Source organism: Bos taurus, chromosome 8 (assembly GCF_002263795.3).
Source record: "Bos taurus isolate L1 Dominette 01449 registration number 42190680 breed Hereford chromosome 8, ARS-UCD2.0, whole genome shotgun sequence".
Taxonomy (NCBI): Eukaryota; Metazoa; Chordata; class Mammalia; order Artiodactyla; family Bovidae; genus Bos; species Bos taurus.
In genome coordinates this window covers 10,694,129-10,718,346 of record NC_037335.1, presented here as the reverse complement: position 1 = coordinate 10,718,346, position 24,218 = coordinate 10,694,129, and the positions used below count along the sequence as shown (strand labels likewise).

Below are 24,218 nucleotides of genomic sequence, written 5' to 3'. Positions count from 1 at the left end.
TGCTAGCTGCTGTCCCATTCCTCTGTATTTTATGGCTAACCCCCTCAAAGAGTTGTTTCTAAAGCTGCCGTCTCAGAGCTCTCTCCTTTTAATCATCAACCCACTCCAGTTAAGCCTTCACTTCTACCACTCTGTGAAACTGTTTGTGTCAGAGTCTCCGGTGATCCTAGTTAATTTTCAACCCTCCTCTTTGTTGACCCATCAATGGCATTTGATCCAGGGGATCACTCCCTCCTCAACACACTTTTTCCCACTCGGCTTCCAGGAACCACGCTCGCCTAGTTTCCTTCCCACCTCCCTGGTTGCACCTCCTCAGCCTCCTTCCCTACTTATTCCTGTTTCCTGGCGATTATAGAATACCCCAAAGCTTAATCTTTGGTCTCTTTTCTTTCTGTCGCACTCTTTTCTTTCTTTTATTCTCACATCTGTAAGTATCACCCATATGCGCATCGCTCTCATTTGGTACCTCCAGCCCCGATCTCTTGCATGTCTTACAGCTCACAAGGTATCCCAAACACAACACATGCAAATTAAGCCCCCATTCCCCTGAAACCCCCCTCCACCTGCAGTGTTCCCCAGTTCAGCTCATGACAGCTACATCCAGCCCCTCCTACACATCCTTCCATGTCACCCTTGATGTCGATGCCTGTCTTTCTTCCACACTCCACATCTGGCTGTCAGGAAGTCTTGCTGAAACCATTAAAGCATGTTCAGAATCTGAACATGTCTCACCCTCTCCACTGCTTCCTCCCCTACGCAAGTCATTATCATCTCTGGTCTTGGTCAGTGGTTCTCAAATTTTGCTGCACTTTGGGATTACCCAAGAGTTCTATGAAGACCTACATGACCTTTTAGAACTAACACCCAAAAAAGATGTCCTTTTCATTATAGGGGACTGGAATGCAAAAGTAGGAAGTCAAGAAACACCTGGAATAACAGGAAAATTTGGCCTTGGAGTAAGGAATGAAGCAGGGCAAAGGCTAATATAATAGTTTTGCTAAGAGAACGCACTGGTCATAGCAAACACCCTCTTCCAACAACACAAGAGAAGACTCTACACATGGACATCACCAGATGGTCAACACCGAAATCAGATTGATTATATTCTTTGCAGCCAAAGATGCGGAAGCTCTATACAGTCAGCAAAAACAAGACCGGGAGCTGACTGTGGCTCAGATCATGAACTCCTTATTACCAAATTCAGACTTAAATTGAAGAAAGTAGGGAAAACCACCAGACCATTCAGGTATGACCTAAATCAAATCCCTTATAATTATACAGTGAAAGTGAGAAATAGATTTAAGGGACTAGATCTGATAGACAGAGTGCCTAATGAACTATGGACTGAGGTTCATGACATTGTACAGGAGACAGGGATCAAGATCATCCCCAAGAAAAAGAAATGCAAAAAAGCAAGATGGCTGTCTGAGGAGGCCTTACAAATAGCTATGAAAATAATACAAGTGAAAAGCAAAGGAGAAAAGGAAAGATAAAAGCATTTGAATGCAGAGTTCCAAAGAAGAGCAAGGAGAGATAAGAAAGCCTTCCTCAGCGATCAATGCAAAGAAATAGAGGGAAACAACAGAATGGGAAAGACTAGAGATCTCTTCAAGAAAATTAGAGATACCAAGAGAACATTTCATGTAAAGATGGGCTCGATAAAGAACAGAAATGGTATGGACCTAACAGAAGCAGAAGATATTAAGAAGAGATGGCAAGAATACACAGAAGAATTGTACAAAAAAGATCTTCACGACCCAGATAATCACGATGGTGTCATCACTGACCTAGAGCCAGACATCCTGGAATGTGAAGTCAAGTGGGCCTTAGAAAGCATCACTACAAACAAAGCTAGTGGAGGTGATGGAATTCCAGTTGAGCTATTCCAAATCCTGAAAGATGATGCTGTGAAAGTGCTGCACTCAATATGCCAGCAAATTTAGAAAACTCAGCAGTGGCCACAGGACTGGAAAAGGTCAGTTTTCATTCCAATCCCAAAGAAAGGCAATGCCAAAGAATGCTCAAACTACCGCACAATTGCACTCATCTCACACGCTAGTAAAGTAATGCTCAAAATTCTCCAAGCCAGGCTTCAGCAATATGTGAACCGTGAACTTCCTGATGTTCAAGCTCGTTTTAGAAAAGGCAGAGGAACCAGAGATCAAATTGCCAACATCCATCAGATCATAGAAAAAGCAAGAGAGTTCCAGAAAAACATCTATTTCTGCTTTACTGACGATGCCAAAGCTTTTGACTTCGTGGATCACAATAAACTGTGGAAAATTCTGAAAGAGATGGGAATCCCAGACCACCTGATCTGCCTCTTGAGAAACCTATATGCACATCAGGAAGCAGCAGTTAGAACTGGACATGGAACAACAGACTGGTTCCAAATAGGAAAAGGAGTACATCAAGGCTGTATATTGTCACCCTGCTTATTTACCTTATATGCAGAGTATGTCATGAGAAACGCTGGGCTGGAAGAAGCACAAGCTGGAAGCAAGATTGCCAGGAGAAATATCAATAACCTCAGATATGCAGATGACACCACCCTTATGGCAGAAAGTGAAGAGGAACTGAAGAGCCTCTTGATGAAAGTGAAAGAGGAGAGTGAAAAAGTTGGCTTAAAGCTCAACATTCAGAAAACGAAGATCATGGCATCTGGTCCCATCACTTCATGGGAAATAGATGGGGAAACAGTGGAAACAGTGTCAGAATTTATTTTGGGGGGCTCTGAAATCACTGCAGATGGTGACTGCAGCCATGAAATTAAAAGACGCTTACTCCTTGGAAGGAAAGTTATGACCAACCTAGATAGCATATTCAAAAGCAGAGACATTACTTTGCCAACAAAGGTCCATCTAGTCAAGGCTATGATTTTTCCAGTGGTCATGTATGGATGCGACAGTTGGACTGTGAAGAAAGCTGAGCGCCAAAGAATTGATGCTTTTGAACTGTGGTGTTGGAGAAGACTCTTGAGAGTCCCTTGGACTGCAAGGAGATCCAACCAGTCCATTCTGAAGGAGATCAGTCCTGGGTGTTCATTGGAAGGACTGATGCTAAAGCTGAAACTCCAATACTTTGGCCACCTCATGAGAAGAGTTGACTCATTGGAAAAGACCCTGATGCTGGGAGGGATTTGAGGCACGAGGAGAAGGGGATGACAGAGGATGAGATGGCTGGATGGCATCACCGACTCGATGGACATGAGTTTGAGTGAACTTCAGGAGTTGGTGATGGACAGGGAGGCCTCGCATGCTGCGATTCATGGGGTCGCAAAGAGTCGGACACGACTGAGCGACTGAAATGAACGGAAGAATCTTATAAAATACTAATGCCTGGCTGCCACCCCCTTGATATGTTGATTTAATTGGCACAGGGTGTGACCTGGGCACTGGGATTTTTCACCCCTCTCTAGGTGATTCTCATGAGCATCAAAGTTTGGGAATCCCTGGCATAGATGTGATAATAACCACCTAACTGATCTCCCCATTCTGTGCTTCCTCCCTACAATCTACTCTCAACAAATAGACTTAAAATTTTTTTTTTATTCATCTATTTTTTGCTGCACTGGGTCCTTGTTGCTGCACACAAGTTTTCTCTAGTTGTGATGAGCAGGGGCTACTAATTGCGGTGTGCAGGCTTCTCGTTGCGGTGGCTTCTCTTGTTGCGGAGCATGGGCTCTAGAGCACGTGGGCTCAGTAGTTGTGGCAGATGGATTTAGTTGCCCCATGGCATGTTGAATCTTCCTGGACCAGGGATCAAAACTGTGTCCCCTGCATTGTCAGGATTCTTAACCACTCGACCAGGGAAGTCCAGAGGTAATTTCAATTATAAATTACATTATATTTCTGCTAAAAAGCTCTCCAGTGGTACTCCACATGACTGACAGTAAAAGGCAAAGCCTATGCACTGGCCTACAAAGTCTTTCATGAGCTGCAGTGTCCCCCACCCCACCTCACCCCATCACCTCTCTGACCTCTATTACAGTTCCCCTCACTCACTGCTCAAATGCCAGCTACCTCTTTGCTTTCTGTGAACACATCAAGGATCTTCTCACCCTCGGACCTTTACACTAAGTGTTCCCTCTATTTGACAGCCTCTTTCCCCCAGATATCCGCATTATCAAATATTAGCTCAAATATAGCATTCTCAATTATACTTTAAAATCTCCAGCTTCTCTCTTTCTCTTGTGTGAGGTTAAAAAGTGATGAGGTAGAGGATGGTGTCTTCAGATAAGGAAGATTGGGGAAAGGGCAGAGTTGGAGTAAAAGTGTAGTTCCTTTGGAGACATGTTACATTTCTGATACACATTACACACACAGATCTGACACAGTGTCAAGTAGGGGAGGAGCTGGGGCTGGGCTACAAATATGGGAACAAACAGATGGTATTTAAAGCTTTGGTTCTCTGGGGATCACTTGGGGGAGACAATTTTAAGAAGCGGCCCCTGTGGAATACCTATATTTTGAGAAGATATACAGGAAGATTGAGAAAAATTAGAAGAAAAACTAAGAGTTTTTCTTGGAGGGTCCTAGAAGACTTTCTAGGTAGCTAACATATGTCACTTGGTACTAAGATGACAATAAGGACAGATACATGTTACTGAATTTGTCCTGATGGACAATCACAAAAACTGACCAGGAGAGTTGCAGTGTTATGGTGAGGCCAAAGACTTGGAGTTATCTCAATTCTAGTGCAAAGTAAGAGAACTGGAAACAGCACATATTCATGTCTTCATGTGTTAATAAGAGGGTTCTTTCTTTTTTAAATTTATGTATTTATTTGGCTGTGCCAGGTCTTAGCTACAGCATGCAGGGTCTTTTAGTTGCTATCTGAGAGATCTTTAACTGGAGTGGATGAACTCTTAGTTGCAGTATGTGGGATCTAGTTCCCAGACTAGGCATTGGGAACTAGGCACTAGGCATCCTCAGCCCCCTGCATTGGGAGTATGGAGTCTTAGTCACATGCAGGCAAGTGCATGCCTGCATGCTCAGGTCGCCTCCAATTCTTTGCAACCCCTCTTTCCCTGTGGACTGGACCGCTAGGCTCCTCTGTCCATGGGATTTTCCAGGCAAGAATACTGGAGCCATTTCTTCCTCTAGGGGATCCTCCTGACCCAGGAATCCAACCCGGGTCTCCTACATCTCCTGCATTGGTAGGCAGATTCTTTTACCAATGTTCCACCGGGAAGTCCTGTTGCAGTAAGAGGGGTTCTTAATTTCTGGTCTATGAATAAAGGAGATCATGGATGGGTTTCAGAAAACCATGATCCCAGGTCCTGCCTCCAAACTCTACAAAGCTGTCCGTGTGTGCGTCTTTCTGGAGAAACTTCCGAAGCTTTCATGATGGTTATTGATACGTCCCATTTGCCTGAGACAGAGTGATCAACTGGCGGCCAAGTCTGGACCTCACAGCGTTACTTGACTGCTGCATGGTCTCTTCCAGGCTCTAAATCTAGTCTCCTCCACACTGGCGGGCTTGTCATCACTCTCTTCCCCCTCATATTCCCGCGGACCTAACGCATCCTAGGCTCCTCCACCTTATTTAGACACCATCCACATCCACCCTCTTGTTTTGGCTCCCTGGCGCAGCCTCTGTCCATAAGCTCTGTCCGGTAGCTGTACTGCTCAGGTCAAGGTTTCTAATGCCAGAGCTGCGGTGGCGTTTGGATGCTAGCATCCTACAGCCCTTTGACCCCCGGCTGACTGGCCTCAGTAGCTCTGCTCCGTCTTCCAGGGCCTCCGGGAGCCGCCGCAGGAAGGCGGGGCGGACCCTTGCACTCGTGGTCTTCTCGGGACAGCTTTACGATATGTTTCCGTCGTTTTACGACAGGACAGGGTTGCTTGGTGGCTGTCAATTTCCCCCGTGGTCCGAGTAGCTATCTACATTTTCTGGGGTGGCGGCTGCTACGACAGCGGAGAGATGAGGCAGAAGCGCAAAGGTGCGACAGGGAGAGGGAACGGGTGGTGGAAGGGAAGGGGCGAACCCGGGCCATCAGATGCTGAAGTCGGTTTTTCCCGCGGGAAACTGCTGTCTGGCAGTCTCCCCACCACCTGTGGTCAGTTTGTGAACTCGTCTCTCCCTGCTACTGTGCTTTTTAAACCGGCCTATCCTTATTCTTCCTTTTTGGCCATCACTTGGTGTCTTTTGCATAAATGATAAAAGCTCTGTTCCAAGAAATTTACGTGATCGATGGATTTAACACGGTCTCGAACTCTTAATTTGCTAAGATTTTACTACACATTTCACGTCCTTTTTGATTTGAGATTGTTTTAAAGTTCTAAATGTTTTTTAAAAAGGAAAGAGAAATGCCGAGTTATTCTTGGGATTTGTGGGGTAATTAGGCAATTATTCCCATTTGTATTACCTCCGGAGTTAATTACCTCCTGAGCGTGGAGCGATTTCATCTTTAGTTTTTCAACCGGATAGAGTCAAATTTCAAATATTTTCTTGCAGGTGGTAGTGTTATCTCTGTAAATTCATTTGAGAAGTCGGTCTAATAGTAATGATGGTTATGATAATCGTAGCTACCGTTTATTGAGCCTTTGCTAATAATTCTTATGTGGGTATCATCTCCAGATTACAAATGAAGAAGCTGAGATTAAAAGAATTAAGTAACTTTCCTAGCCCAAGATTATATTTAGGAAACGGAACCGAATTGGTTGGTCAGGCTGTTTCTCCGAATCCCCCAAACAAACAAAAAAACTGCCCTTGATTACTATGCCTCTTGGCATCAGGTACTCCAAGTATCCAAATTACCTTCAGTTGCTTTGTGGGCTCAAAGACTGCTTGCCCCTAATTAGTTAGTTATCTTCTCCCTCTAACTTGCTCCTCTATCTGTAGGCCAGACAGCTTTACTTTTAATTTCATCTATCACCAAGCCCTGCTGGTTCCTACAGAAATTGCCTCTTGCAGTAGTTTATCCTCATTCTAGCCACCATTCCTCTAACCCACCTTCACTGAAGAACTAATATTCGAATAATAGACTTTCACATGTACATTATTTCACTTGGTTCTTGCACTGGTCTTGTGAAATGTGTATGTATTATCCCAATTTTGCCAACAAGGAACAGGGAGCTCAGAAGGCATTGATCTTCCCATTACGACATAGCCAGTAGGATTTGGGAGCTAGGGACTGAGTCTGTCATCCAAGTGTTCTGCTTTAAATCTTCTGTGTTTTTTTTTTAAAGTTATCTTTCAAGAGCCTTTTACTTAGTATGCAGATTATGTGTATTCTTTCATCTTCTGAATCGTTTTTTGTATGCTCATTTTCTGTAGTGTATTTTGTGTATAGTTGACCGTTGAACAACCCCGGGGTTGGAGGCACTGCCCCCACCACCATGCAGTTGAAAATCCAAATACTGCTATCTCTGCCTCAAAAGCAAAGAAATTGACAAATGACTCACCCAGGGGCAGTAAGCTCACACAGTTTGGATAGCATTAGGACTCAAATCCTAGTTCTTTTGTTTCCACATATTGTGGTCGCTAATTAAACAAAAACTTTTCTCCACACTTAGTTAATTTAAGGATCTGAAAAATACAGGTACTGTATTTATTGAGGAAAAAAAAACCACACATATAAGTGGACACACACAGTTCAAGCCAGTGTTCAAGGATCAATCTGTACTTATTTTCTTTAAACACTACTTTGATCTTTTTACTCCCAAACTCAAGAACATATAAGTCTCCTGTGTATTGCATCTTTTGTCGAGTAGCCAGTGTACCCTTTGATCTGATTTTACCCAACCCTGTCAGAAAGGCTCCATTCCAGTTTGGCAACACTTTCATATAAACACGATCGGTAATTCCTATACCTAACATTGTTCCTTCTGGATTGCCCTCTGTTTTGCTTGTCCAAACCCTGCCCTTTCTCTAAAGATCTCTCTGATTTCCTCCATGAAGACTTTTCTTACTAATTGACTTCTCCAGATAATTTTCGATACACCGAAGAGCTGTCCAAATGTTTTTAAATCTTCATCTCCATGTATGCCTCGTTTCACTGTGTTTAGCTTTAATGTACTTCACAGATACTGTGTTTTGTTTATTTATTTTTACCAAATGAAGGTTTGGAGCAACTTTGTGTTGAGCAAGTCTGTCGGTGCCGTATTGCCAACAGCATTTGCTCAGTTCACAACTCAGTCGTATTTTGGTAATTCCCACAGTATTTCAGACTTTTTCACTGTTTCTGTGTGTGTTATGGTGCTCTGTACTCAGTGATCATTGATACTACTATTGTAATTGGTTTGGGGTCCCACAAACTGCCACGTAAGATGACGAACTTAATCAATAAATGCTGTGTTCTGACTGCTCCACCTGTTGGCCATTCCCCCATCTTCATCCCTCTCCTTGGGCCTCCGTGTTCCTTTGGACAGTGAGGACTGATAAATGCTACTGAATTAGGCCAGTTAGTACCCCTACAACAGCCTTCAAGGGTTCAGGTATAAGGCAGGGTCATACATCTTTCACTTTAAATTAATAGCCCCAAATGATTAAGCTTAGTGAGGAAGGCCTGTTGAAAACTGAGATAGACTGAGTGCTAACTCAACAGCCAAGTTGTGAATGCAAAGGGAAAGTTCTTGAAGGAATTTGAAAATGATATTCTAGTGAACTCATGAATGATAAGGAAACAAACCAGCCTTATTGCTGCTAATGGAGAAGGTTTTGGGATCTGCATGGATCAGCCAGCCATGGCATTCCCTTAAACCCAAGCCTAACCTAAGACAAGGCCCTAACTCTAATTCTGTGAGGGCTGAGAGAGGTAAGGAAACTGCAGAAGAAAGGTTTGAAGCTAGCAGGGCTCACTTTTGTGAAGTTTAAGGAAAGAAGTCATCTGTACAGCATCAAAGTGCATGGCAGAGCAGCAAGTTATCCAGAAGATCTAGCTAAGATAATTCATGAAGGTGGCTGTACTAAACAATAGATTTTCAGTGTAGACAGAACAGGCTTCTATTGGAAGAAGATGCCACCAAGACTTTCGAAGCTAGAGAGGAGAGGTCAGTGCCTGCCTTGAGAGCTTCAGAGGGCAGGATGACTCTCTTGTGGCTCAGCTGGTAAAGAATCCACCTGCAATGCAGAACACCTGGGTTCAATCCCTGGGTTGGGAAGATCCCCTGAAGGAGGGAAAGGCTACCCACTCCAGTATTCTGGCTTAGAGAATTCCATGAGCTATGTAGTCCATGGGGTCACAAAGAATCAGACACGACTGAGCGACTTTCACAATCACAATGCAGATGGTCTGATGGCTCAGTGATAAAGAACCCACCTGCCAAGGCAGGAGATGGGGGTTTGATCCCTGGGTCGGGAAGATCCCCTGGAGGAGGAAATGGCAACCCACTCCCCTATTCTTGCCTGGGAAATCCCATGGACAGACAAGCCTGGTGGGCTATAGTTCATGGGGTTTCAATAGAGTAAGATACGACTTGGCGACTGAAGAGCAACAAAATGCTTATTTACCATTCTGAATTATGCTACATCTTCTCTGCCTGTGCTCTGTAAATGGAACAAAGTGTGGATAAACAGCACACCTGTTTACAACATGGTTTACTGATATTTTATGCCCGCTGTTGAGAGCAGAGCCCTTTAAAGTATCACTGCTCGTTGTTGATGTGTCTAGTCATCCACGCGCTCTGGTGGAGATGTAGGAGATTAACGTTTTCATCCCTGCTCACACAGCATCCATTGCACAGTCTCATCCAGGAGTCATTTCCACTTTCAAGTCTTATTATTTAAGAAATCCATAGCTTGTGATTCCTCTGATGGACGTGGGCAAAGTCAACTGAAAACCTGGAAAGGATTCACCATTCTCGGTGCCATTAAAAACATTTGTGATTCATGGGAAGAGGTGAAAAAAAAAAAACTACATTAATAGGAGTTTGGAAGAAGTTGCTTCCAACCCTCATGATGACTTTGAGGGGTTCAAGACGTCAGTGGAGGAAGTCCCTGCAGATGTGGAAACAGCAGGGTAACTAGAAGTGGAGCCTGAAGATGTGTCTGAATTGCTTCAGTGTCACAGAAAACTTGAATGGATGAGGAGTTGCCTCTTACGGGTGAGCAAAGAAACTGGTTTGTTTAGACAGAGTCTGCTACTCGTGAAGATGCTGTGAAGATTGTTGAAATGATAATAAAAGCTTTAGAATATTAAACTTACTTGATAAAGCAGCAGCAGGGTTTGAGGAGATCAACTCCAGTTTTGAAAGAATTTCTACCGTGGGTAAAATGCCACCCAACAGCATTGCATGCACAGAGAAATTGTTCATGAAAGGAAGAGTCAGGGGATGCAGCAGACTTTCAGCGTTGTCCTATTTTAAGAGATTGCCACAGCCACCCCAGCCTTCAGCATCCACCACCCTGAGCAGTTGGCAGCCTTCAACATGGAGGCAAAACTCAACACCAGTAAAAAGAGTATATTTGCTGAAGGCTCAGATGGTAGCTCAGCTAGTAAAGAATCTGTCTGCAATGAGGGAGACCTGGGTTCGATCCCTGGGATGGGAACATCTCCTGGAGGAGGAAATGGCAACCCACTCCAGTATTCTTGCCTGGGAAATCTCATGGACAGAGGAGCCTGGCGGGGTACAGTCCGTGGGGTCGCAAAAAGTCAGATACAGCTGAGCAACTGAGCACCCACGTAGACCTTGTGACTATTGAGTGCCCATAAGCAATAGGTTTTGGTAAAGAATCTGCCTGTAGGTTGCAGGTTGCTATTGCGGGACATGTCCACAAGGCGGCAGCACGTTTCCATGCCTCACTCTTGTTACTAAGGTAAGCAGCATGCATGCTAAGTCACTTCAGCAGTGTCTGACTCTCTGCTACCCCACGGAAGGTAGCCCGCCAGATTTCTCTATCCATAGGGTTCTCCAGGCAAGTATACTGGAGTGGGTTGCCATTTCCTCCTTCAGAGAATCTTTCCCACCCAGGAATCGAACCTGGGTCTCCTGCAGCTTCTGCATTTCAGGGGATCTTTATCGCAGAGCCACTGGGGAGGCTTGGGGAAATTCCTGTTATCTCCTTGTTAATTAGAATGCTGTGTAGCGCTAGTGGTTAAGAACCTGCCTGCCAATGCTAGGAGACATAAGAGACTTGGGTTCAATTCCTGTCGGGAAGATTCTGTGGAGGAGGAAATGGCAACCCACTCCAGTATTTTCGTTTGTGAAATCCCATAGACGGAGAAGCTTGGCGGGCTATAGTCTATGGGGTCGCCAAGAGTCAGATACAGCTGGGCAGCTGAGCGCACCCGTAGTCTTTATGAATATTCAGTGCCCATAAGCAATAGTTTTGGGGTTTCGCAAGTGGCTCAGTGGTAAAGAATCTGCCTGTAGGTTGAAGGTTGCTATTGCGGGACGTGTCCACAAGGCGGCAGCACTTTTCCATGCCAAGGCAAGCAGAGCCTTGGGGAAATTCCTGCTCTCTCCTTGTAGATTAGAGTGCCCTGGCGCCAGTGGTAAAGAACCTGCCTGCCAATGCTAGGAGACATAAGAGACGAGGGTTCGATCCCTGGGGCGGGAAGATCCCCTGGAGGAGGGCGTGGCAACCCACTCCACTGCTCTTGCCTGGGAAATCCCATGGCCAGAGTAGCTTGGTGGGCTACAGTCCATGGGGTTGCAAAGAGTCAAGACCGGATTGAAGTGTCTTACACGCACACCCGTGCCAAAAGAAGCCACCCAAAACTTGTGTCTCTCATTTATTTAAGGCATATTGCTTTTGCACACTTAGCAGACTATAGTACACTGTAAATGTAACTTGTGTGTGCACCGGGAAGCCAAAATATTCGTGTGACATACTTTATTGTAGTATGCCCCTTTTTGTGGTCGCCTGGAACCAAACTGCATGAGGTCTGCCTGTATTTTTTTATCACCTGAAGCCCCCTTTTCCCTCCAAATACATTCTTATGCAGAACTTCAATATATAAACAGATGGAAGTGAAGCTGCTTGGGTTGAAATGGAGAAAGAGACCTTCCCTCTGCCCCCACCCCCCACTTTACCTTCCTCACCACCAGCCCTGTCTGTTACATGGCCCCTTGGGCACTTCTGTAGAATACTGAGGGGTTGAGTTACACAGTTTTGAAAGCGTTAGCCTCCTATTATAAATGGACTTCTCTCAAATTGTTTATGGTAGCTGTGTCTCAGGAAATTAGAGGTGCTTTGGCACAGTGGGAAAAAGCATGTAAGTTGTGAGGGAAAGGCCTGAATTTGAGTCTTAACCATGTCATTTACAATGATGTCTTAACTTGCCTTAATTATTCACATCTGTGAAATGGGAAAACGGTACCCACCTTCCAGTGTTGTTGTGAGGTCTCAAATGAGATCAAGTAAATGGGAGGGCCAGGGCTTTCTCGTCTTGCCCCCTCTCTGATGACATCGCTATCTTTAGACACCAGCTTTCTCTGCAGGCAGGAAGTGTGCTTGCTAGCAGCTCCCGAGCTGAAATCTCACAGCTTTTACCACTGGAAACGGGCTGGTGTCTTTTTTTGCCTTGAGTAAAAGAGCTCAGATTGGCCCCCACCTGAATAGGTGCCCATCCTTGAACCAGGCAACTGTATTTGTGGGCAAAGGGTGGGTCATGCCATGTCAGCTTCTGCTGTTGCCTCTTAGGTGAGAAGGATGGCCTCATTTGCCAGGAGAAGGTTGCAGTGCTGTTTAGACTGAATCTTAGGGCTGCATTAAAGTCCCCAGGCGGGGACAGACCTCTGCCTTTGTATTTCAAGATAGTGTTACACTGCTGTGTGATTCTGCCTCTGGGGACGCCTGGGTTTGAGTTTCAACTTCACCCCTTGGTAACATTTTTATGGGACAGGCAAATATTCTTGTTCCATCCACCTCACTTTCTTCTGAGAATCAGATGAAGTAAACCAACTAAATGTAATCAAAAAATCTGGAGATGAAGGGAAGCTATTTTAACTCCTTTGGTTCTTTCCTGTGTAATTTGGTTCTTTTCCTTCCTGTTTGTCTCTGCTCTTCCCTGTATCTATCATGCTTTTCCTGTATATGCTTCTAGAGTGAACCCTTCCCGTATGTAGGTGAACTCAGGTTTGTTTTTAAATTAAAGGTATAAGATATATGGCTAAATTGTAAACAATAAAAGTTCACTGTCTGGTAAACTTGAGCTATTATTTCAGCACGATTGGAATGATTTTGGAAGGAAAACTGCTAGTAAATACAAAAACGTTTGCTGAATAATATGACTTTTTACTTTGTCAAATATTATCTTTCTAGGCGACCTCAGCCCTGCTCAGCTAATGATGCTGACCATAGGAGATGTTATTAAACAACTAATTGAAGCTCACGAACAGGGGAAAGACATCGATCTAAATAAGTAAGTGGAGGGGTTCCCTGGTGGTCCAGTGGTTAAGACTTGGCCTTCCAAGGCAGGGTGTGTGGGTTTGATCCCTGGTGTAGGAGCTGGAATCTCACATACCTCAGGGCCAAAGAAGGTAATCTTGTTCTTGGGAAGTATTAATAGATCTCTTTCATGCATGCAATTATCAAATACTACCGGTTCTATCTCATGTTTCATGTTTTAATTGAGAATTTAGTTTTCTGCCCTGCCCTGTTGATTATGTATGGCAAAGTTGCCTCAGAGCCTAATATTGCTAGCAGCGTCTAACGTTTCTTGGGCGCATACTGTAGTCAGGTCACTGTTAGCGGTACACTGGGCATATTAGCCCAGCTGACACTCTCAAACACTGTCTGAGGTCAGGACTTACCGGGACAGATGGATCCCCCGAGATAGAGAAGGTTACGTAATTTTTCCAAGAGTGAATAAGTGGTAATTGGCAGAGCTGAGATTTGGAATCAGACCGTCTGTCTGCAGAGCCCGTGGTCTGTCCTGCTGTCCGTCTCTCTTCACGTTCCTCCTCTCGTTCCGGTCCCTCCGCTGAGATGCAGCAGGTGGCGGCTGGCTCCCAGGAAGACCCTCTCTTTGGGCCTTTTGATGTCATCCAGCCCTTCCCCGCTTCAGAGCCTCCCGGACACGTCCATCCACTTCCTCCCCACAGTCAGGTTCAGCTTGGACTTGGCTGCATCATCAAATAAGAGTGGTCTCTCCTCTCTGCGTCTGTTTATCGACTGTGTACCTGTTATATAGATCTGCTCTAGTGATCTGCTCCCCCGCCCCAGGCCGTCAGTGGTCTAGTCTCTGTGCGTATGACGTTTCTCTAGACCCTGTCTAGAAAAAGTATGTTTTACCCTTTCTTTGGAACATTGTGCTTAATAAATGTTGGCTAAAGAAATCAATGTTCTTTTTTGCTATGGAGACATTATATTTTATTGATTTTTCTACCATGTGTTTAACTGATTTTTTTTTCCCCTATTTTTTTCTTGGCTGTACCCATAATTATACAAATCTTTTGTTTCTCGTGAACGTTTCTGTGTCTTATATATTTTTGTCATCCTCTTTAATGTAGCACATCTAAAGCTAAAGTTAGCATCTTCCTCAAAACCAGCCGGTACTCAGATGGCCCCTTTGCCGAATCGTTTAACCTTCAGCCAGGCTTGAAACTCTAGCGTCACCTTTGAATCTTTTTCCTTGGGTCCAGTTCAGGTCACAATTTTGCCTACTCTGTCTTCATTATAACTCTCTTCCATGTTCACTACCAACTTCCTCATCCATTCCTTTTTAGTTTTTACTTTCTTCTTCCAGTTTTATTGATACAGTTGATAAGTAGCCCTGTTTTAAGTTCAAGATACACAGTATGGTGATTCAGCCTACACATTATGAGATGATTACAGTAAGTTTAGTGAACATCTATCCTCTCTCTCATATTGATACAAAATTAAAGAAATAGAAAAAAAAATTCTTCTTCCCTTGTGATGAGAACGTCCAGGATTTACTCTCTTAGCAACTTTCTTTCTTGTTGTAATGTATATACTTTTAAACTTATTGTTTTGCGGTGGAGTAAAGCCAGTTAACAATGCTGTGATGGTTTCAGGTGGACAGCAAAGGTACTCAGCCATTCATATACATGTATCCATTCTCCCCCAAACTCCCCTCCCATCTGTGAAGCCTACGCTTTTCTGTGCCCATTTTCCATGAATGTCTCCCCAGCACACACTGAGTTCGTCTCGAGCGCTGTAAACATTCATGGTTGGGTGTGTGTTCTGTTACATATGTTTTTATTATCAGCAGACTTATTTTTGTGCATGCCTGTCTGCAAACATAGAGCACGAAACAGCTCTGCCTTACACTTCCTGATATCCCAGGTACTTAGGTAGTCTCTTGTACCTCTTAGGAACTCAGTAAACATTTGTTTAAACGATTTGCACACCTCATAGTATTTCTAGATGGATTAAAGTGACTGTGGGATTTGGCTAGCAGCCACAAAGAAAAGTTGGTACAATTACAGAAGAAAACAAGGAACAGTTTTTCTTCTACAATTATAGAAGAAAACTAGTTGGGATAAAGGTTATTTTGGGGGGTGCGGATAGGGTTACAGTCAGGAAGACACGCAGGGGTCTTCTGAAATGGTGATCATGTTCTTTTTCTTGGAATGTGGTTACAAGAGTGTTTGTTTTATAATTGTTAAAGTATATTATGTGGTTCATTGTTCTGTTCTTTAGGTAATATTTTATATTAGAAAAATATTTTAAATGCTTTAAAAAATATATGTTGGAGTGGCCAATAAGTTCGTTTGGGTTTTTCCATAACATCTAACAGAAAAACCCAAGTGAACTTTTTGGCCAACTCAATACTTTATTTCCTGTTCAGGTCTACATAGCTTTGTGTTTGATTGTTTTGCTTTTTGGCCTGAGACCATGGCTTGTGACCAGTCATGACGACTCCCACCCCTCCACCCACCCCCAAGACTTTGCAGCGTCTGGAGACAGTTTTGGTTGTTACAGCAGGGAGAGGTGCCCGTCGAGGCCAAGTGTGTGTCTGATCATCCCACAGTGTCCCGAGCAGGCCCCCGAGAGAGGGTTAACCTCATCCCGGATGTGTGCTGCGGAAGCTGGGGGAGGGGTCAAATCCTTTCACGCTGGAGCCCTACCTTGAACGAGACCTCGACTGTGTCACTGTCCTGGGTCCCGTCCCCTGGTCATCTGGCTTCCTCTGGTACTCCAGAGAACAAGAAGTCGTGGATTTTGTTCCCCTGTTTCCCTGACAGTTACAAGCGTTAGAGCCACTGTGCTCATCTGGTGAGGGGATATGGGAGTCGCGAGCATTGGTGACATTGTTCATAGGTTATTCTTCTGGGAGTTTGTCCTTGGAATATTTTGACCTTGATCATGATGGATGCTCTACGTTCAGGGTGAAGACCAGGACAGCTGCCAAATACGGGCTCTCGGCACAGCCCCGCCTGGTGGACATCATCGCCGCGGTCCCGCCTCAGTATCGGAAGGTCTTGGTCCCCAAGCTGAAGGCGAAACCCATCAGAACCGCCAGTGGGGTGAGTGATCGATTCATCACGTATTGATTGTGTATCGGTTGGGCCACTGATCCCCGCCTCCACGTAGTGAGGTGGAGGTGGGCGATTTGAATTCATAAAATCCACCTGTAGTGATGTGTGCTGGGGTGGAGACGCGTGCAGGAGGCTTGGAGAGCACCAGGGAAGAGAGTCACTTAGAGGAAAAGATGGTGTTTGATTTTTAGTGTCTTCAAAAGTGGGGCTTCCCAGGTGGCTCAGTGATAAAGAATCCGCCTGCCAATGCAGGAGACGTGGGTTTGATCCCTGGGTAGGGAAGATGCCCTGGAGAAGGGCATGCAACCCGTTCCAGTATTCTTGCCTGGAGAATCCCATGGACAGAGGAGCCTGGCAGGCTACGGTCCATGGGGTCACAAAGAGTTGGATGCGACTGAGCACGAACTCACGGGGCATAGGGTGTTGAGGGGGAGGAGGTCTTTAAAAGTATAGACTGAAACTTGGCGACTACCAGAAGATGATAAATATTGTTGGCCACCTTAAGCTCGTGGCTTATAACATAAAGGGTGTTTTGAAAAGTTAACTGATAGTGCAGAGTCATTATATTAATACGTATGGTAACTGTGAACCAGTTGACACCATTCAGGAGGGTGTCCAGAAAACAGAGATGTCCCTACAGTATAAGGAACTAGGAAGCGCCTGACTGACCCAGAAGTGGTGCCCATGTAAGCGGAGAAGAGCAAGCGCAGAGTCGTGGGAGCAAGGGGCAGGAATTAGGGCACAGATGATGTAAGAGGTGTGTGTGGGGGGAAACCACAAGTGTACCAGGCTCACCAGAGTTGGGCTTCACTTTGGAAAGCGGCAGGACTTCGGGGTAAAGTGTTACTGTGGCATTTGCTTGTCAAAGATCTTAAATGAAGTGAAGTGAAAGTTGCTCAGTCGTGTCCGACTCTTTGCGACCCCATGGGCTATACAGTCCATGGAATTCTCCAGGCCAGAATACTGGAGTGGGTAGCTGTTCCTTTCTCCAGGAGATGTTCCCAACCCAGGGATTGAACCCAGGTCTCCTGCACTGCAGGCGGATTCTTTACCAGCTGAGCCACCAGGGAAGCCCAGATGTCTCACAAAGAAGCCAGATACGAGGAAACTAAAAGATTTTTGAGAAGGGGAGTGATGGGAACCAGATAGATTTTTCAGAAAATTAATTTGGATACAAGATGTAGGGGAGATCTTCCCTGGTAGCCCAGTGGTTGGGAATCCGCCTGCCGGTACAGGGGACATGAGTTCAGTCCCTGGTCCCGGAAGATCCCACATACCGCAGGGCAGCTAACCCCGGGCGCCACAACTGCAGGGCCTAGAGCCTGGGAGCCACAGCTGCTGACACCGTGTGCCTGGAGCCTGTGCGCCACAACGAGAGGAGCCACCGCAAAGAGAAGCCCGCACTCACTGCAGCTAGAGAAAGCCTGCATGCAGCAACGAAGACCCAGTGCGGCCAAAATTGAAAAGAAATAAAACGTTCTTTAAAGATGGAGGGTCAGTCACTTGGAGACAGAGAGACCAGTTGGAATGCTCTCAGTTTGAGCCAGGCATGAAGAGCCTCAGTTGAGGCCAGGCCTCCAGGATAACAAGGATGAGTGTGAAAGACACAGGGTGGGATTTGGGCCCTCCTCAGACTTGGTGCCCAGAGTCGAGTCCTTTATTCCCCGTGTGAACTAAGTTCAGTCTGTTCCTTGGGTGGGGCTACTGCACTTCTCCTGCTTACATGACCTGCCAGGTAGCCGTCTCTCCTGGACCACATCACACTTGTGACTAATTAAACCCCAGAACCTTTGCACAGAGTGTACCATCAATCCCAGTCTCTTCCCTATACTTAAGTGTTTGGGGTTCGTTGGTTGGTTTGTACCGAAGCGTAGAAGGCTTTCAGAAAAATGAATAGTTCCAAACCTCCTCTTTACATTCCCCCTCCTCCTCCCCTACCCAGGGCAATGGCTTTTAAGTCTTAGCTGATTTCTTGGCATTTACTTCCCTAAATAATGTGTTCTCAGGATAAACCTTGCATTGTCAGTTTTCGGCAGTATGCACGGGCTTGCCATCATGCGAGCAAAGGCTTGTCAACCTCTGGGCCTGACAAATGCACCTGGTTTCCACGATTCCGTTCTGTCCTCGTCCTGCCTCGAATCCCTTCTTTTCTTTCTCTGAGAGCTACTCTTGTTCTGCTTGTCTTTAAAAATGGATATCTTCTGTGGTCCCAGGCCCACTGTTTTTAGCGCTGTACACACTTCATTTGGGGATCTCATCCATTGATGTCTTTTGTTTTTTTTTTAATGTGGATCATTGTTAAAGTCTTTATTGAATTTGTTACAACATTGCTTCCGTTTTATGTTTTGGTTTTTTGGCCTCGAGGCATGTGGGATCTTAGCTGCCCCACCAGGGACTGAACCCGCGTGCCCTGCATTGGAAGGCGGAGTCTCGCCACTGGACTGCCAGGGAGGCCCCCCTGGTGTTTAACACTGCCATACGCTGACTCCCAGCTCCAGCCTTTCCCCAAACTTCATGTCCACGTCATATCGCCTGTTAGACGTCTCTCCTTTGACTGCCTGTAGACCCTCCAGTATAGCAAGACCAGACTTGCTTGCTTGCTCAGACTTGCTTTCATCCTTCTTGACCACCTTATTCATGGTGCCCCCATCTGTTTGGTTTCCAAATGATGTGAAATGCGTTGTCCATTCCTTCCACCATGGGTAGGAATGTTCTGACCTTTATTGTTTCTTATTTTGGAGGTTATTGGAGTCGTTTCATAACAGGCCTGCTTTGTCTTAGCTGCAGCAGATCCACCAGAGTAACCTACTAAAAATGTCAAGAGCACACAGCTAATTGTCATCCCCTATCTGTTGTGCATCCTAAACTCCATGCTTTTATCCCTTCTGTTACTGTTGTGCTTTGTTTTTATTTTTTAATAGAGCTTTAGGCTTACAGAACGGTTGAGCAGAAAGTACAGAGTTCCCTTGCACTTCCTCTCCCCTCCCCCAGGTTGCCGTACAATCGACGCATCAATTGTTGTTGTTCAGTTGCTCAGTCGCATCCAACTCTTTGTGACCCCGTGTACTGCAGCTCGCCAGGCATCACTGTTCTTCACTATCTCCTGGAGTTCACTCAAACTCAGGTCCATGGAGTCCATGATGCCATCCAACCATTTCATCCTCTGTTGTCCCCTTCTTCTGCCACCAATCTTTCCCAGCATCAGGGTCTTTTCAAGTGAGTCAGCTCTTTGCATCAGGTGGCCAAAGTATTAGAGTTTCAGCTTCAGCATCAGTCCTTCCAATGAACAGCCAGGACTGATCTCCTTTAGAATGGACTGGTTGGATCTCCTTGCAGTCCAAGGGACTCTCAAGAGTCTTCTCCAACACCACAGTTCAAAAGCATCAATTCTTCAGCGCTTAGTCTTCTTTATGGTCCATCTCTCACATGCATACATGACTACTGGAAAAACGGCAGCTTTGACTATAATGCTATCTTTTTTTTTTTTTTATATGCTGTCTACGTTTGTCATAGCTTTCTTCCAAGGAGCAAGCATCTTTTAGTATCAGGGCTGCAGTCACCATTCACGGTGACTTTGGAGACCAAGAAAGTAAAGTCTGTCACTGATCCATTGTTTCCCATCTATTTGCCATGAAGTGATGGGACCAGATGCCATGATCTTTGTTTTCTGAAGGTTGAGTTTTAAGACAGCTTTTTCACTCTCCTCTTTCACCCTCATCAAGACGCTCTTTAGTTCCTCTTGGCCTTCTGCCATTAGGGTGGTGTCAGCTATATATCTGAGGTTATTGATATTTCTCCCAGCAATCTTGATTCCAGCTTGAGCTTCATCCAGCTTGGCATTTTGCATGATGTACTCTGCATAGAAGTTAAATAAGCAGGGTGACAATATACAGCCTTGATGTTCTCCTTTTCCAGTTTTGAATCAGTCCATTGTTCCATATCTGGTTCTAACTGTAGCTTCTTGACCTGCATACAGATTTCTCAGGAGACAGGCAAGGTGGTCTGGTATTCCTATCTCTTGAAGAATTTTCCACAGTTTGTTGTGATCTACACAGTCAAAGGCTTTGGCACAGTCAACAAAGCAGAAGTTTTTCTGGAATTCCTTTGCTTTTTCTATGATCTGATGGATGTTGGCAATTTGATCTCTGGGTCCTCTGCCTTTTCTAAATCCTGCTTGTATGTCTGGAAGTTCTTGGTTCATGTAGTGTTGAAGCCTAACTTGAAGGATTTTGAACATAACCTTGCTAGCATGTGAGATGAATGCAGCTGTGCAGTAGTTTGAGCATTCTTTGGCATTGCCCTTCTTTGGGATTGGAATGAAAACTGACCTTTTCCAGTCCTGTGGCCACTGCTCAGTTTTTCAAATTTGCTGACATATTGAGTGTGGCACTTTTTTTTTTTTTTCATTTAAAGGATTTTATTTCTCCAGATAGGAAGGCTACAAAGTTATTTTTTAATAACCAAAATTTCATATAGTACTTCATTCTTCAAAACAGCCACAGACTTTTGAGCTCTGGACACCCAGGTTACACAAAAACCCAAACCTTCATGCTTTCTCAGTAAACGTACATCTTTCTCAAGAGGCCTTGCATGCTAACTCCACAGCTGAAATTCCTGTTACAGGACTGAACCAAACTGAAATCAGGCTGCAGTCAGTCTGCATAGGCCCTGATCTGCACGGGGCTCTGGTCCACTTCTCTCCCAATCCTGGATCCATCGTGGTGCATTCAGTGTCTGTTTACTGCCAACGGTGAGCTCCAGAGGTCAGGAGACTGAAGGTTGTGCACGTCTACACGTGGTTCCTTGGAGCCCCAGCAGGGACCCCTCCTCCAAGATTCATTCTGTACCATCTGATCTGAAGGTTAATAACACTGAAAAGAGATCACCCTGGTACCCACGCCTTTGTTTAAGAAACACAGCATCACAAGCACTTTTGAAGCCCCTTGTGTTGTGGCCCTCTCCCATTTTCTCAGCTAACCGCTCTCCAGAATTTCCTGTGAATTATTTCACAGTTGCTTTTTTATTAATCTTTCTTTTATAGATTGCTGTTGTGGCTGTCATGTGCAAACCCCACAGATGTCCACACATCAGTTTTACAGGAAATATATGTGTGTGAGTATGATGATTTTAATAAGTCGTGTATGTGTTTGCATTTTAATGGATATAGCAAGTCCTAGGGCCTTGATCAGTGCATGCTGGTCATATTTAAAACTTTAACTATTAAAGATTCATAAGTCAGTTCTTTGAAATAAGCAGCCATTAATAGGATATTTCAGTGCTTTAAAATAAAACATATAAAGATTTTAATTTGTTTCAATATACAGTACATAGTTACAGAACTCAAAAGAGTAGATAGTCTGTTAACTTGGTAAATGAAACATGGAAATATGAGAAGCCTGAATTCCAAATGTCAGAAATTTAAAATGAATTTGGATCAGCAAAGTATCCCCAAAAAGTTACCCTTATAAATAATCTTTAAACTTCTTAAGCTTAGATAATTAGAAAAATTAGAAGAATATGCATGATTCTAGATAGTAAGATCAGTCGGGAGAAAAATTTTCCTAAGTGTAGTTACCAAGAGAGCACTGTGAGTATCAATCCAAACTAGGAAAATGTAGGCACTGTTATCTGCCCCTAAAAGCTTAAACTTCTAAAGTGATAGTGCATTGATACACGATATGTGTTTTTCTCTTTCTGACTTGCTTTCCCCTGTATGTCAGATTCTCGGTCCATCCACATCTCTACAAATGACCCAGCTCTGCTCCTCTTTATGGCAGAGGAATATTCCAGTGTATAGATGTACCACATCATCCTTATCCATTCATCTGTCACACGGAATCTAGAAAAATGATACAGATGAGCCCATTTCCAGGGCAGGACCAGGGATGCGGATGTCGAGCGTGGACATGTGGACACAGCAGGAAGGAGAGGGTGGGGCGGGCTAAGAGAGCGGCGCTGACACACGTACACTAGCGTGTAAAATAGCCTGCGGGAAGCTGCTGTACAGCACAGGGGGCTCAGCCCGGTGCTCGCTGGGGACCTGGAGGGGTGGGGTGGGGAGGGAGGCTCCAGGAGGAGGAGCTGTGTGTACACATCAGCTGATTCGCTTCATCAGACAGCAGAAACTAACACAGCCTCATACAGCGACTACACTCCAATAAAAAAATAAAATGATAGCGGCTGCAGTACTCTGAAAACTACTGCAATATTGTTCCTTTACATGTTTACCTTTTTACTTATTAGTAGAAAATGTAAGTATTTGCAGAGAGCACAAAGGTACAATCTTCTGTCAGGATTTGAAAATGAAGCTGCTTCAAGCAGGGTTTTATGGAGACTGCGGGTCCCAAACTGGACAGTGGAGCTGAGTTCTGAGTCTGACACCCTCACCCTTTTGTTGTGTTGGCAGGTACTGCCCTGGCGGACCTGATTCAGATTTCGAATATTCCACCCAGTCTTACACTGGATATGAGGTAAGGTAATGTGAGGCTGACCGGAGGAGTGTTATGTCATACTTTACTTAGCATATGCTTTTACAAGTACTGGCTTTCTTAAAATTTTTCTTTCTTATTTTTTTCTTGATTGCACAAGTTACTCATTCATGAAATATTTGCCAAGTGCTTCTATATATTGTTCCAGTCACTGCAGAAATACTTACCTAAGCGCTTATTATGAACATATGTCAACACTGTTCTAAGTGCTTTACAACTTTAAATCTTCCAGCGGCATTTTGAAGGTAAACACTATTATTATCATAGTTTTATGGATAAGGAAACTGGAGCCTAGAAGGCTTTCACAACTGGCCTGGAAGACACATCCCGAATGTAACAGGGCCAGGCCTTGAATTCTGTGCACCTCACCAGGATGTTTTCCTGCCTCTGCAGCCATGGAAAAGACAGGTCAGGTCTTGTGGAATCTGCATTCTAATAAGTGGAGGGTAGATAGTAATGAAGGAGAAGGCAATGGCACCCCACTCCAGTACTCTTGCCTAGAAACTCCCATGGACGGAGGAGCCTGGTAGGCTGCGGTCCATGGGGTCTCGAAGAGTCGGACGAGACTGAGTGACTTCACTTTCACGCATTGGAGAAGGAAATGGCAACCCACTCCAGTGTTCTTGCCTGGAGAATCCCAGGGATGGGGGAGCCTGGTGGGCTGCTGTCTATGGGGTCACACAGAGTCAGACATGACTGAAGCGACTTAGCAGCAGCAGCAGATAATAATGATGCTGGAAAAGACTGAAAGCAGAAGAAGAGGGCAGCAGGGGATGAGATGGTTAGATAGCATCACGACTTAATGGTCATGAGTTGGAGCAATTTCCAGGAGACGGTGAAGGACAGGGAAGTCTGGCATGCTGCAGTCCATGGGGGTCACAAAAAGTTGGACATGACTTAGTGACTGGACAACAAAACAGTAGTGAAACAAACGAAAAAATATCAGGTACCAGTTGAAATGGGAAGCAGGGAAGTGAAGTCAAGTAAGATATAGGAGAGGGTGACTTCAGCTTTGGTGGCTGGGAGGGGTGACGTGGTAACTGAGCCCCGAATGACAAGAAGAAGGCTTTCAAGAAAATCAAGAAGGAGCATCCCTAACGTGGAGCCAGAGTGAGAGTAACGGCAGGGCTCTGGAGCAGAGCGGGTGAGGGGAGAATGAGATCTGGGAGACAGTGACACAGAGGGTTGTAAGGCAAGGCAAGAAGTTGGCTATATTGGGCTGGCCAGAAAGTTTGTCCAGGTTTTTCCGTAAACTGTCAAGGAAAACCCCGAGTGAACTTTTTTGGCCAACCCAGTCGGTGTCACATGCAGCCATCCAGGTTTAAAGCAGAGGAAT

General features: G+C 44.9%; 1 protein-coding gene across 2 annotated transcripts in view; it reads left to right on the top strand.

Annotated features, from left to right (window-relative positions):
- The window catches only part of ELP3 (elongator acetyltransferase complex subunit 3), a 142,636-nt gene that overhangs the window by 16,335 nt on the left and 102,083 nt on the right, over positions 1 to 24,218 (top strand). The window contains 5 exon segments of one of the 2 annotated variants that reach the window (NM_001130762.1): positions 5,839 to 5,944; positions 13,213 to 13,312; positions 16,244 to 16,382; positions 21,436 to 21,506; positions 22,801 to 22,864. In NM_001130762.1, coding sequence (NP_001124234.1) covers positions 5,926 to 5,944; positions 13,213 to 13,312; positions 16,244 to 16,382; positions 21,436 to 21,506; positions 22,801 to 22,864 — 393 coding nt within the window. In that variant the 5' untranslated portion in view covers positions 5,839 to 5,925. 2 annotated transcript variants of the gene reach the window in all.